Source organism: Pseudochaenichthys georgianus, chromosome 17 (assembly GCF_902827115.2).
Source record: "Pseudochaenichthys georgianus chromosome 17, fPseGeo1.2, whole genome shotgun sequence".
NCBI classification, from domain to species: Eukaryota; Metazoa; Chordata; class Actinopteri; order Perciformes; family Channichthyidae; genus Pseudochaenichthys; species Pseudochaenichthys georgianus.
In genome coordinates, this window is record NC_047519.1 from 34276287 (window position 1) to 34290136 (window position 13850).

The 13850-nt window shown below is 41.1% G+C and overlaps 1 protein-coding gene across 3 annotated transcripts in view; it reads left to right on the forward strand.

Annotated features, from left to right (window-relative positions):
- The first annotated feature begins 1067 nt into the window (after window positions 1–1067).
- The window catches only part of usp33 (ubiquitin specific peptidase 33), a 28653-nt gene continuing 15870 nt past the window's right edge, over window positions 1068–13850 (forward strand). For all 3 annotated transcript variants that reach the window (XM_034104589.2, XM_034104590.2, XM_034104591.2), the window contains exons 1-6: window positions 1068–1233; window positions 7974–8072; window positions 8672–8725; window positions 8838–8900; window positions 11920–12069; window positions 12272–12380. In XM_034104589.2, the coding sequence (XP_033960480.1) occupies window positions 7989–8072; window positions 8672–8725; window positions 8838–8900; window positions 11920–12069; window positions 12272–12380 (460 nt within the window). In that variant the 5' untranslated portion in view covers window positions 1068–1233; window positions 7974–7988. The remainder of the gene's footprint in view (window positions 1234–7973; window positions 8073–8671; window positions 8726–8837; window positions 8901–11919; window positions 12070–12271; window positions 12381–13850) is intronic.

Consider the following 13850-nt stretch of genomic DNA (forward strand, 5'->3'; position numbering starts at 1 on the left):
TGCAAAACTTATTGAAATGAACTTATTGCACATATTAAACCTGGAACTAACAAAGCTTAAATTATTGCCTATAAAAACAACATTAAACATGTATAATCCATCATGCATAAAAGTGTATATCGATTTTTTCTTTTGTCTTGTTTGTATCTTGTTTTATGTTTTTAATTCATCAATATTCCCCCTTTTTAATTGTATTATTGAGCTACTGTAGCATTTCATCCTGGTGTGTTATCCACTATAAATGATATGATTGATTGCATGAATAATAGATAGATAATCCTTTGGTATATAAGTCAAAATCTTTGCTATTCAAATCAGGTTATTAGATACAAAAAGTTAAGTATGAGGGGGGAAATCAAATCAAAGACAAAAGGAAAGTCAATATATGTACATGAAAATATGATGAGATAGTAACCATGAAGTGTGTGTTTGGCTTTGCTGAATGACAAATAAGCAAAAATAAATGTAAATAAATATCACTTAAACATAGCAGAAAGGAGAAATAACTAATGTTGTGTTATCTTCAGTTGATTCAGTCTAAAAAGTAAAACAACGTTTTTTTTTATTTACGATTTTTATACTCAAAAAGAAATGTATTATATTTTATTCTTATTATTTGTATTGCATTGATATGTATTTCCACACTGTTAGTATCACAACATGCACCAAACACGCTTGATAGCGCTTGGGTTGGGTTGATTGTGTGTTGCCATCAAGTGTTACTGTAATTGTTCTCCTCTCTACTTTTCCCCAAAGCCAATGTATACTTAATTCAGGTAATACACAATTTTAAAGACACATATTTGTATGTATTTATTATTAATCTCATTGCTTTTCATTACACATTTTCTACGCATGACATGGAAAGCAACACTACATTTGTTAAGCTAATTAAGGATTGATGATACTGTATTAAAGTCATAATGCTTCTACACAAACATAAAGCTCGTAACATTTAAAAAGCAAATATTAAATGTCTAGTGTAATATTTACAGTTGGATGGGAACTTGGGAAGGGCTTTATGGTTTATGGGAAGTGTTTTCTTCTGTACCGGAAGAGGGGCGGAGAGACAGCTGTAACGTTAGCAACCACGCTGAGCGACAGGAACGATTATCGTTTATGTGAAGGATTTCTTGTTTGAAATATGTCTTAAAAACACACTGAATCCGTTTCTAAGACATCAAATAGCATTGGATATACCCAAGAAAACGTCGAGTCTTTTTAATCGTGCAGGTAAGGATCGAGGCTGATATTATTTCTGGATGCTAGCTAGCTCTCTGCTGACTTTAGTCACCGTGGGATTGCCAGTGATCATGTAATACAGGGACGTTAGCTTGCTAGCATTAGCCATGTAGCATTCTACGAACGAGATGGTTATCAATAGAAAACAATCTCTAAAAATATCACATATTGCTAATTATATCCACCGCTTGCTTACGAATATATTGCAACTGCTATGGCTAGCATTCGAAGCATTTATTTTAACTTGCTTAATAATTATTGGCTTAAAAGCTAATGCTAACATCGAAAGATTGCTAGTCAGACTGTGACGCTGTCAATGCCTCGCCTGCTTTTGACAGCTCAGTTTGAGAAATGGACAAGGCCAAAGCCACACGAAACGATATTTAATGTATGTTCTCCATTATGGGAGAGGCTTTGGCCTTGCTGAAATGAGTTGTCAGATGATCAGTTAAAATGTCGTTAACTGGCAGGTAACGGTACGTTTTCAAAATAGTGTTAATATGACCCTTCTGTGGTGGCTCTCCTTGCTAAGTATTGTTATCAGGCTACTTTGGTTTAGTAACGGTGTACTTAGCAGTGTTAATGTACTGTTATTAAGCGTCTACAAGGAATCTCGGAACATCGGATCCATTTGTATTGCCTGGTTTTGGGTCAACGCCCCACCCAGACTGTACTGTAATACTTCTTTGTGCAGGATTAACCAGAGGTGGAACAAGTACTCATATATTGTACTTAAGTAGAAGTACCAGAGTGTAGAAGTACTCTGTTACAAGTAAAAGTCCTGCATTCAAAATGTTACACGAGTAAAAGTACAAAAGTATTAGCATCAAATATAAACTTAAAGTACCAAAAGTAAAAGTACTCACTGTGCAGGTTGGTCCATTTTCTGAATAATATATTACATAATATATTTTGATTTAAAGTATTGATTAATTATTGTGTTAGCTAATTGAATGACTTTGTATACTGTGCAGGATAGCTTGTGAATTTACTCCAGGTGTCATTTAAGTCTTATTTAAGTGTTGATTATATTTAACATAATTAATCCAAATTTGCAAAGTAACTTAAGGTATTAAGTACATGTTGGGGAGATAAAGTACCTTTTGAATTGTAATGGGTTAGAAGTACAAAGTAGCAAAAAACTGAAATACTCAAGTCCCTCAAAACTGTACAAAAGTATAGTACTTCAAGTCTTGAGTACTTAGTTACCACTGTGCATGATTACATGTATCATGATGTTGGTTGAAGAGAAAGGGAAAGGGTGAGGAGGATGGTGAAATAGAAAGATATTCCTCCCTCCATTAGCATTGCGTAATCGCAGGAGCCTAGACTGTGAAACCACTGCCTAATAAGATGTTCCTCCTTGTGTGTGTTTCTATAAGCTGTAACAGTGACTGATCTCTGTTGGAGGCACCGCGAGCTTGATCTGTTGACCTTATAACTGCTTGCTGCCAAAGTGCAAGGCAATTATAGAAGCCTCTAAAACAAATACAACTGTGTGTGGCTTTGTTTCTCATCAGCTTTTTTGTGTCCTAAAGTACCGTGTGGAATGGATCATTGGAGGTCTTTATAAAGCACCTGATTATTCGCACATCATTTGGTTTCTGGTCGGTATAGCCGCGACACTCGTGTGGGTTGTACCATGATGATGTGATTTAAGTGTGCTGAATCACGTGCAGCGCAGTCGAGGGCTGCACGCCCAGCTCTGCTGTCATCGTGCCATAAACACTTAAACACTCTTACATGTGCAGCTGCCAACAAGGTCTACACTTTGTCACCTCGCCATGAACAAAGTGGCCATACATTCAATGTTCTGGTGCCTTTACGTGTTTTAGGTTTAAAAAGGCGTTTTTTCATCAGAGAAAGTTTCTCAAAACAGGAAAAAACACAATCAATATTGTTTTGACTTCTTGAGGACAGTGTAGATAAAGAGTGAATTATTTACAGCTTGAGTGACTCCTGGAATGTTTCTGCTATCTGATAATTGCTTTATCATAATTGCTTTCGCTATCTCACTTCCTTACATTTCGTCTACTCAGTCACGGCATTTTTTTAAAGGGGCTTTGTTGACAGATGTACTTGTTGTCTTGAGTGAATGTGTCGCTGATCAAACCTCTGTGTTTGCCCCCTGCTCACAGTGAGACAGTTGTTTGCGTCACGATGCAGCAGTTTTTCTAAACACACAACCCTTGATTGACAGACTCCAGTAACCCAAGTCTTTTGTCACTCCTGAAGCCAATCTCCTGAGGGCTTCCTGAAGCAGTGCATTTCCATTTGAAGAGGAAACCTGATACAGAATCCTCCAGTGGTTTCCTGTCATCCCTGTACAGCGCTCATATGTCTGCGAGCTGTCTGATCTACACTGAAAAGTGTGTAGGAGACGAGGAAGATCGACAGCACAAAGGACAGATCAACATATACCCGTTTGTATTAGGAACAAACAATCAAGTGCTAGAAATCTTTTTGGAAAAATCCTTCCTGGAGTTGACATAAAACAGACTTTTTTTTTTTTAAATTCACCGGTTATCAGCAGAATGGAATACTTTTAAGATTTGCTCTAACTTATTCATACATCTTATAGCCTGTGTCTGCTTTTCTTTCTGCATCGTCAGCCCTCCTGTGATACAGCAGCAACAACAACAGACTGCCTGTTCCACATTTGTTGACAGCTGTAGCGTGCTGATCTCCTTCAGCGGCTGATATTTTGATATTTGATATACTTTATTAATCCCCGTGGGGAAATTGTTTCTCTGCATTTGACCCATCCCAGTGTTAGGAGCAGTGGGCTGCCATTTTGAACGGCGCCCGGGGAGCAGTTAGGGAACGGTGCCTTGCTCAGGGACACCTCGGTAGCACTTGGTCTTTCCGGGACTTGAACTGGTGACTATAATAACAGAAATTTGTCGGTCGTGTTGCTGATTTGGAAAAATGATGTTGTTTGGCGGCGTCTCCCAGATTACAGTAGCCTGTTTCAGAGTGTGTCAGAAACAAGAAGTCCAACACTGTTTTTTAGTCACCTGAAAATGGTGTCTCATTCAGGGCTCTCGACTAACTTTTTTCCCCATCCTCCCGGAACTGTCCCGAAATACAATCCAAGCCGTCCCGAAATTAATGTGGACCGTCCCGATTTTTTTCCCCTTTTTTTTCTACATTATCATTAGTTAAAATCATTCAAAGTGACCTTTAACATAAATAAAACATCATACAAATCATTAGATGATAATTCATCAACCTTTTTATTTTAGTAAATCATTCAATCACATAAACAAATGCCAAATATATTTAAACAAACACACAAACGAGAAAATTACTCTAATATTGAATCCAATCAAGTCCCATCCAATTATCAAAAAAAATCCAACACTGTCCTGAAGACAGAACCCAGAGTAACCACTAACCAGGATGACAGTCTGTAACACAGTCAGGAGACCTTTACGAACGGCCCGCCCCCTCGCACCCAGACGGGACAGAGAGATCTCGTCTGGATTGGAAAGCTCGAAAATACATCATTGACGCATGTTGTAGTCTTATTGCATATTAGAAACGGAGTTTGTGAAACTAAAACTGCGATATAATGTGTATGTAGCAATAATACATATGACATATATTTTTTAAATGTCTCCTGTACCGATAAAAAGTCTGATAACGTCGGAGCTTAACGTTACCACTGTCTTTAATCATTCCGGTCCGGGGCCCGTTTAATACCGGGGCTCGGTACCCATCGCTACATGGGGGGAGGCGCAGCATATTGCTAAGGACTAAACACGATGGAGGGTTCTCATCTCAGCCTTATTACTCATAGGGGATGAAGAGGAGTAAGTAAATAAAGAGGCCGGCGCTCCAGGGTCTGGTTCTGCTGTGCGTTTTTGTGATGTAACGGTAAAACATTTCAGAATTCCTCCACGGGATGCCATTGTCATTGTACATCACTCAACCCGCGAAATACACACACTCAGTACATAGCTAGACCCAGAGCCATATTATATTAATCTGGCTAGACCATAGAGAGCGCGAATTTGCGGACCAGGAATTCGCGGGCACAGCCAGCTGGGCGGCTGGCTGACAGCCAGCGGCACAGCAGTGGCTACATGTGTGTGTATTTCGCGGGTTGCTAAATGTTTCGTGCGTGTGTGTTTATGTTGACAAGGAGGTTTAATAACTGTGTGCTACGCAAAACGTGCAGTCGGTTTCATTTTCATCGCCGTTTGTAGTAGAGTTAGCAGGATATTTTAATTTTAACTCTCGTCCCAAATTCGTCCCAAAATTACTTTTTATCCTCCCCGACACTATTTTTGTCGGCCCCGGGACGACGGGACGTCCTTAAAGAGCCTGTGACACCATCCCAACAACTGTTGTGCAATGAAATATTGGGCTACTAGTAATCTCGAACCGTCAGTTTAAAAAAGAAAAAGCGATACCGTTCCGTTAAATATCAATAATTTCGAACATCGCGGGGAAATTCCTTGACTCATTTTGAAGTTTTGGGGGAAGCCGGAACTGACGTCAATGCGGGAACGCTTCGAGAGCCAAACACGGACAAAGTGTGTTGTCATGCGTAGAAATGGTGAATTACTGAGATTAGGCACGTTAATAACGTTTTAATGAAGTTGACTACAGTATATTCATATTTGTCAGTGCTTTCATGTCAATTCGGCGGACATAAACATAGATGATCGTGGTGAAGATGATGATTACATTAGGATTAAAATCGGGAGTGAGAGCTGCTGAATTTCCTCCCGTCGGATGTGATGTAAAAACAAATCGATTCGTTTTGTAGTTGTAAACTCAAGTGGATGAAACTACATTTATTAGTGCTTTCATGTCAATTCGGCGAACATATGATACATTAAATGATGAGTGAGGATGATGATTAAAAATCGTTTGTTTGTGCTGGTCTGCATTTCCTGATGAAAAAACAAACCGGTGCTTTTTGTAGTTGTAGTACACCAACAACGTGGATTAAACGTGTGTTTTTTTTACCACAATGTTGGGGAAATTAATGGATAAAATGCACGGATTATTATTATTATTCCCACTCCGATCGGGACACTAGGTCCACCGTTTCCCCGCAGCGAGGCTTCCCCCGTTGACAATTTACGTGGGCTGGGTGCAGTGTCGGACTGGCCATCGGGACGAATCCCGATGGGCCGGTACCGAGGTGGGCCGGTCGGATAAGTAACTAGCACATCCTCCATAGGCGGCGCGTGAGGCTCAGGTTTGAGAAGGCTAAATAACTTCTTTTACCTGACGCTGCCCGCCTCCGGCGTCTATAGAACAGAGATCAACTCAGTGTGCGGAGTTTAAATCTCTCAAGTCATATTACAGGATAAAGAAAATACAGTTTAAACTGCCGTATGCAGAGAAGACGCCGACGTGTCGCACTTATCATTCATATTACATCATCAATCAGATCATCGATCATATAATATCATAATATATCATATATTTCCTTATCTGAGTCAGCTTCTCCAGCCTCATCTGGCCGTGCAACACTCACAGTGTCACAGACTGGATGCAGAAGTATTATTTAACACATTATGTTGACGAAACACTCGAGACAAATGTAATTAAAGTCAGATCCACTCGTGTCTTAGACGTGAACGCGCTCTCAGCTGGAGAGAGAAACCCTGGCTTGATTTACCGAGTTCACAACCAGCGTCGTAGGACTGCTTAGCGAGATCTCGTTTGTTAGTTTGTTGTTGTTAGTTTGTTTGTTACTCAAACATATCCAGGGTCTGTTGAACTGGCTTCGTAGTACAGGGCACAGGTGGCGAGCAGCGCTAATGTCAAAGACACAGACATTATACATTATATTTGTATTTTACCAGGATGCAGTGACACAAATATTTACATATTTACATTTACTATCTACAGCACCCTGACAACCCCCACTCCCCCCGTTGACAGCTTACTAGCGGTACCGAAGTGGGCCGGTCGAGAGTCCCGGGATGATTTTTAGTCCCATTCCACCACTGGCTACATGACCATATGATCGCCCATATTGATGCACCTCATTCCTAAACTTCTAACAGATACAACATAAACCGATCCTTCAGCCTCATGAGCTCTCAGACACGTTCAACATTAACCTGTCATCGCTGTCTGAGCTTGCTGCTGTGTGCGCCGTCGTGCGTTTACATCTGACTGTATATATATAAAGGTTTACATGCAGATGCTGGGATCCTGGACGGTGCAGCTGGAGCGCTGTGCCCGCAATGACGTCACCCATCATTTGGCGGGACTTGAAGAATCCGCGAGAAGATCCAGAAAATTGTCAACATTGAAGGCAGATTAATGGTTATCAAAGTACAAATATCCAAAATCAGTTCAGTAACGGTTTTCAAGGGGACAATATGTACTCAAATTGATGGGTTTGGATGATGGGGGAAAACCGTGTCACAGGCTCTTTAAGCTCGAGCCCTGGTCTCATTACTCATTGTACCCCCGGTCTTCACCAACGCCGAGTTCTTTTAAGTCGCCGCTGAAAACACTACTTTTTTCTGCTGCTTACCCAGAAGCCCTTTAACTTGTTTTAGCACCTACTGCATTTACAATGTTGTTTTTAAACTATTCTGTATCTCTTTTATGCATGGTTCTTATGAATTCCATTATGTTCATTTATTGTTCCTTTCCGTTAAGTGTTAATGATGATGTGAAGCACTTTGAATTGCCTCTGTGTCTGAAAATGTGCTGTATCAATAAACGTACATCCATCTTTCTCTCTCTCTTAGACCTGTGTGTGAGTGATGTCTCCGGGGTCCAGCTGTGACTGTCCCCACCTGGACTGTGTGGGGGAAATCACCAAGGAGGAACTCATTCAGAAATCCCATGTGAGTCATCCACCCTCCATCATGGCTCTGACCACAGCCCTACTTATAACATACTTCTCTTTTTTTAAATCTTATAATAACATGGTGTCTAAGCTCTTTCTGACCAAACATCTTAAATAACTCATCTTTTGCTGCCAGTTACATTTTAAATACTTAGCTCCTGCCTACATGTCTGAGCTAGAAACCCCTTAGACCACTGATACTTAGGTCAATCAACCAAAACCTGTAAGCTGTGCCGCGTGCAAAAGTATCACTAAAGCCAATGCTCTTTTCACCCAGCACCCATACTATGGAACAATCTCCTCCCTTCTATTAGATCAGCTGACTCTGGTCCAAAACACATTTATAAGCTCTACAAGTTGGCTTTTCTCTCATTCTCTAATCCGCCTGCTGATTGGTTGCTTCATGCTTTCTTTGTTTGCAATTGCACTGCAGTTAATAAGTGTGTTTTCTTATGGTGATGTGAAGTACTGATCCTGATGTATCACTTATTCTGAATTAAAAGCCAAATCTATTTTTGAATATTGTCGCTATCTCGCTGTGCTCCATTAAAAAAACCACAATGTGAATCTAACCGGAGTGTCTTCATATTTTTCCAGGGCCAGTGCCAAGACTGTAAAGTTGGAGGACCAAATCTGTGGGCGTGTTTGGAGGTAAGACAATGCTCACCAGAAGAACACATGCTGATATAACATACAACAATCCTTTGATTCTCATTTCTTACATTTCTACCTTCTAATTCCCGCATCATCTGTTTGTCTGCAGAACGGCTGTGCATACGTGGGCTGCGGAGAGTCTCACACCGACCACAGCACTGTGCACTCACAGGTGAGCCTCATGTCTTTCAGCGGGACACATATGAATGAATGCATAGCAAAAGGAGCGAGTAAGGGGTGTGACTGAAGAGCAGGACGTCCTGGAGTCCTGACTGGGAAAGTGAAAAAAGATGTAAGCCAACGAGGAGCTGTGGTGTCAGTAGGGAGCAGAGGACGCACAGATGGCAGGACAGGAATACCACTGCAAAGAAAAACGGCCTCCACCACTCCTTTTATTTTTAGCATTATCTAAGAGCCGCGCTTGCATTTCTTTAGCTTTTCAAGTGCACTCATTGTTAAAAAAGCATCGGACCAGCCCTGCCTGCCTATACCTCCGAATTCAGTGCAATTTGAGCAGTGGATCATCCATTATGAATGGCCCATTCCTCTGGAGAGTGAGGGAGATTGAGCAGCCAGTTCCATGGTTACCGTATCTGCCCCTCCTGAATCTTTACACTCCCACTATTGACTCAAGCTTCTCCTCCTGCACGCCAGGGCCAAGTGGGGCGCGGAGCAGAGACTGAGAATTATGAGAGCAAACATACAATTTGCCCGGCCTCTAAGTATCTGTATAGCTGCTCACACTATTGTCCAGAAAGTGGCTGTTCAAGTGCAAACCTCCTCAACAGTAGAGCCGCCACAACTGATGAAAGACTTCCAAGGTTTTGGACACAGAGCCTGAATTTGATATCTGTCCCCTTATCCAGGACATCTGTCTGAGCAGCTCGCCTAGCCGCCTTTTGTGTGTTCTTTCCCACCACACAGCAGCCATCTTTACATTTTGTAAGAATGAAGGCCATGCTTGATTAGTGCTTTGGAGGCCCTGAGGGGAGGAAACATTTAAATCTCTTGACTATGTATGAGAACGACTGCTGTTGGATCAGATCTCATGCTTCTGTACGAGAGTGACTGTGAAAGTTACAGTTCCATCAGATCATTTTGAAGCAAGAGATCCACTCGAACACTGTGTCAATCCACACAAACATTATGCACACAAATGGACTTCTGAGGCAACTCCAACAAAGGCAAACATTGTCAATCTTTCTTCGCATTGCAGATAAGGAATGGGAATTTGATCTGTTGGTCAGTTCTTCTGCAGTATTAAATGCATTCGTTCAAATATTGCTTGTCAACTTTGAGATAAGGTTGGGGAGAGTAATTTTTGAAATACTTTTCCAAATGGCTTCCAATGGAGCTTTAGATGCTTTGGTGAAACAAAGCATCTGAGTCAGGTTAGTGATGCTCCATCACATGTGTTACATCTATTACAGGGTGAATGTTAAACTGAAGCTTGACTTTAAAGCAACGGAACAGAAGTTTCATGTAAGTTTAGTTTGTTCACTCGTAGCTCGGTCTGCGGGGGTGCTAGAGACGGGAGCACGTTGATGCGACCTTCCTAGCCAGAGATCTGGCCGCATTTTACAATAAACTTCCGTTGGGTCGCTTAAAAACAAAGCAAATCGCAATATCTGTCAATTAGATTATTTCCCCAAATCGTGCAGCCCTACTTCAGCCCTGCAGAGAAAACCCCCCGACTCAAACCACGTCATCTTGATTTAAGGGCGCCCTCTTAAGCTTTTTTGGTGAATCTTCGGAGCAGATGATATTTCCTGCATCTTTAATATTGAAAGCATCGGGGAAACACTGTCCATCCATTTGAACTATGTTTGAGCATCAAGCCTCATCCTCATGAAGACCACACACTGACGCAGAATCCCACCTGGTGCTGCAGTCTCATAAAAGTTCAGCAGTGTTCGGTTGGGACACATTTTGATATGCTGCTGACACGATAACAAGTTGCAATAGCTCAAGCCTGATTCTGTTTGTGCAGAAGAAGCACTGGGGAAGGATTTCGATCCAAGACATTGTTTTTCAAGTTATAATGTAAAAAAAAGAGTTGACAAGAAATACATTAACATAACAAATTATTCCTGTGAAAGCTATAAACAGTTAATTGTAATACACAACACAAAAACATCCTCTAAGCTATAAATCCATTACTATTGATGCCCTGCCTGGTATTCTTTCCTTCATAAATCATTAAGGTTTGGAAGTGTCATGCCCACCCTCAGTCTGCTGTGCCCCCCCCCCCCCCCCCTCTGTGTGAAGACTAATGCAGCCCTGATGAATAATGCAGTCTGCTCACGTTCAGTCTCCTGTCCCCTGCCAGCCTGCTGCTTTCTGTCAGAGCAGCAGTAGGTCGGCACAACTCGGCCAGTGTAAAAGTCTTAACCCCCCTCAAACTAAACCTCAAACCTGAGAGACCCAGCTCAGAACTCGTGATCAAGACAGTGGTACACCGAGAATAGTGTATTCAAAGTTTTGTTTTTCCGTTTGGAAAGTGTAAGGAGGTTGACTTTGTGCCTGCAAGCAAACCGAAGGGGAAGTGAGTGCCAGAGTAGAACAGCAGTTTCTTAAAATGATTCGTTTTTTTAATAAAACATCAAACAAAAACACTATTATTGAGCCTTTTTTCAAGCTCGAAGGCCTCAAGGGATACAGTGCCGGCTTCTCTTTTCTTTGACTATTTTAACTGCAAACTTAAAAAGATAGTTTGAATTCTTTAAGTGGGGTTGTATGAGGTACTCATCTATATCTGTATCACTGCAGCCTCAAGATTTGAAGACATTCTCTGTATATTTTCATTTTAACCACTAAATCAATATGTAAACAAACGCTGACATTGTTAAACATACATTTTCATTTAGTCAGTGTTATACATTGACCCTAATGATACGTTATTTGGGCTGAGAAACTAATTTAGCTTCGAGTAATAGATTTTGTTCAGCTGGAGATTTGCGATTTGAATCTCTGATAAAAGTGAATACTCCATGGATTTAGGCAGCAGGACTCCGATAGGAGCAACAACAAGATGTTGATTGTGTAATGATGCCGCGTGTGTTAAGATAAAGAAGAATGTAGTGATAACAATGTGCTTTATTAGCTTTCCTTAAATTCATAATTACCACTATCTTTTCTTCCCCTTTGCGTCTGATATGTCCATTCACAATCTTCAACAACTTTGTGTGCAGGAGACGAGACACAACCTCACCGTGAACCTGACCACGCTCAGAGTGTGGTGCTACGCCTGCGGGAAGGAGGTGTTTCTGGAGCGTAAACTCGGACCCCGGTCTCCTCACGGCGGCAGCAAACCCCTCCCGTCCCCTCAGAATTCTGCACAGGTAACATCCAGCTCTGTGTGCCATCTTGTACTGCAGTCATAAAGCAGGTTGAATATTGAATAACAGTTCACGAGGATTGATTGAATGCGACATTAAAATGTTCTCTTTGCATGTCCATGGTTAGGGTTGATTGTCAATACAATTGTCGCTGGTTATTAATTTACTGGATGAAGAGATTAATGTTGAGATCTTGTGTATCCAGGATAAAAGCAGGGCCCCTGGGAGCCCAACCTCTCTGAGAGTGCCCCCTAATGGAGGATGTGAAGACCTGGACATGGAGACGGAGGAGGAGGACGAACTGCGAGCCAGAGGTCAGCTCGACACACAATGAATGACTCATAATATTGACAGTAATATAATCCACTCACATATTACATCTGTACTGGTAGGCAGTCATAAGACGCTATTCAAAGTTCAAATTGTTGTCAACAAATCTGTTGGGAAACAAATAAAAGTTGCCAAGGAAAGATACCTTTAAAAAAAATCTTCAGTTTATTCCCCAGATTATGATTTTGTATAATCAAAAATAATGTAGTCCAATCAGGGAGGTGACTAAAGTGTAATTCAATGTTTTCAGCTCTTTTTTGCAAGTAGGACACAAGGAAAAAATAAACATTGCATGAATGATTTGAAGTGAAAGGAGCTCAGTCATCAGCCGTTGCTTTAGTTCAAAGCACAGAATATGATTTGAATTAATAAGAGCAGCTAATGGGCTCGCCAGGCTTCAAAGTACAAACCCCTCCCTTATCCTTTTCTGTTGAAAGTTGTACTTGAACACATCACACAGCCAGCGATCAAAACATCGCTTGAAAGACAAACAAAACCAACTAACCAACGATTTACACACAACTGTGATCTGAAACCGCTCGTCACATGTAGCCGCTGATAGGAGCCGACTAGCAACGATGGTTACACACACACACACACACACACACACACACACACACACACACACACACACACACACACACACACACACACACACACACACACACACACACACACACACACACACACACACACACACACACACACACACACACACACACACAACACACACACACACACACACACACACACACACACACACACACCTGTGGTGTAGCTCAGGTATTAGCACCAGTCACTGCCTCCATTACTTTGGTCACAATTACAGATCATGTGATCAGGAGGCGGAGTAATGCTCTCTGCAGTGAAGGCAAGTCAATATACAGGCTTTGCAAACCGTAATAAGCTACTTCAACCCGATTGCCTGAGTCATCAAATCTAAATACATAGACATAATTAGATGATCTTGATTCAGTGACTTTTATACTTTCCAAAGACAATATCTCCGATGTGATTATTGCAAAAAAAACAAAACGGCAACTAAATCTGCTTAGGAATCAGACAAAAAGGTTCTATAGCATATCAATATAATTCTACTTATAGCTCCAAACTTAGCCCAAGAATCATCAGTTATTTAAATGTTCTTGAATTAAAAGTAATACAATGGTAGCTGGCTGTAAACGGGGTACATTGCAACAGGAACTGCTAATTTAGCATACTGTTAATGGTCATGTTTTGTCCTTAATGTGAACAAATGCAGGCTACAAAAAGGGACTTGTGTTCGACAGCCAGACAAAGCAAGTTGATTTATATGCACACAAAAAAAAAACACATCACAAAGAAACATTCACAATCAATTCAGAACAGTTATTGAAGAGACAAGAGAATACAAATATACAAAAACAGACTAGAATAAGACGGTATAAAATAATACAATCAAATGTTCTGTGCAG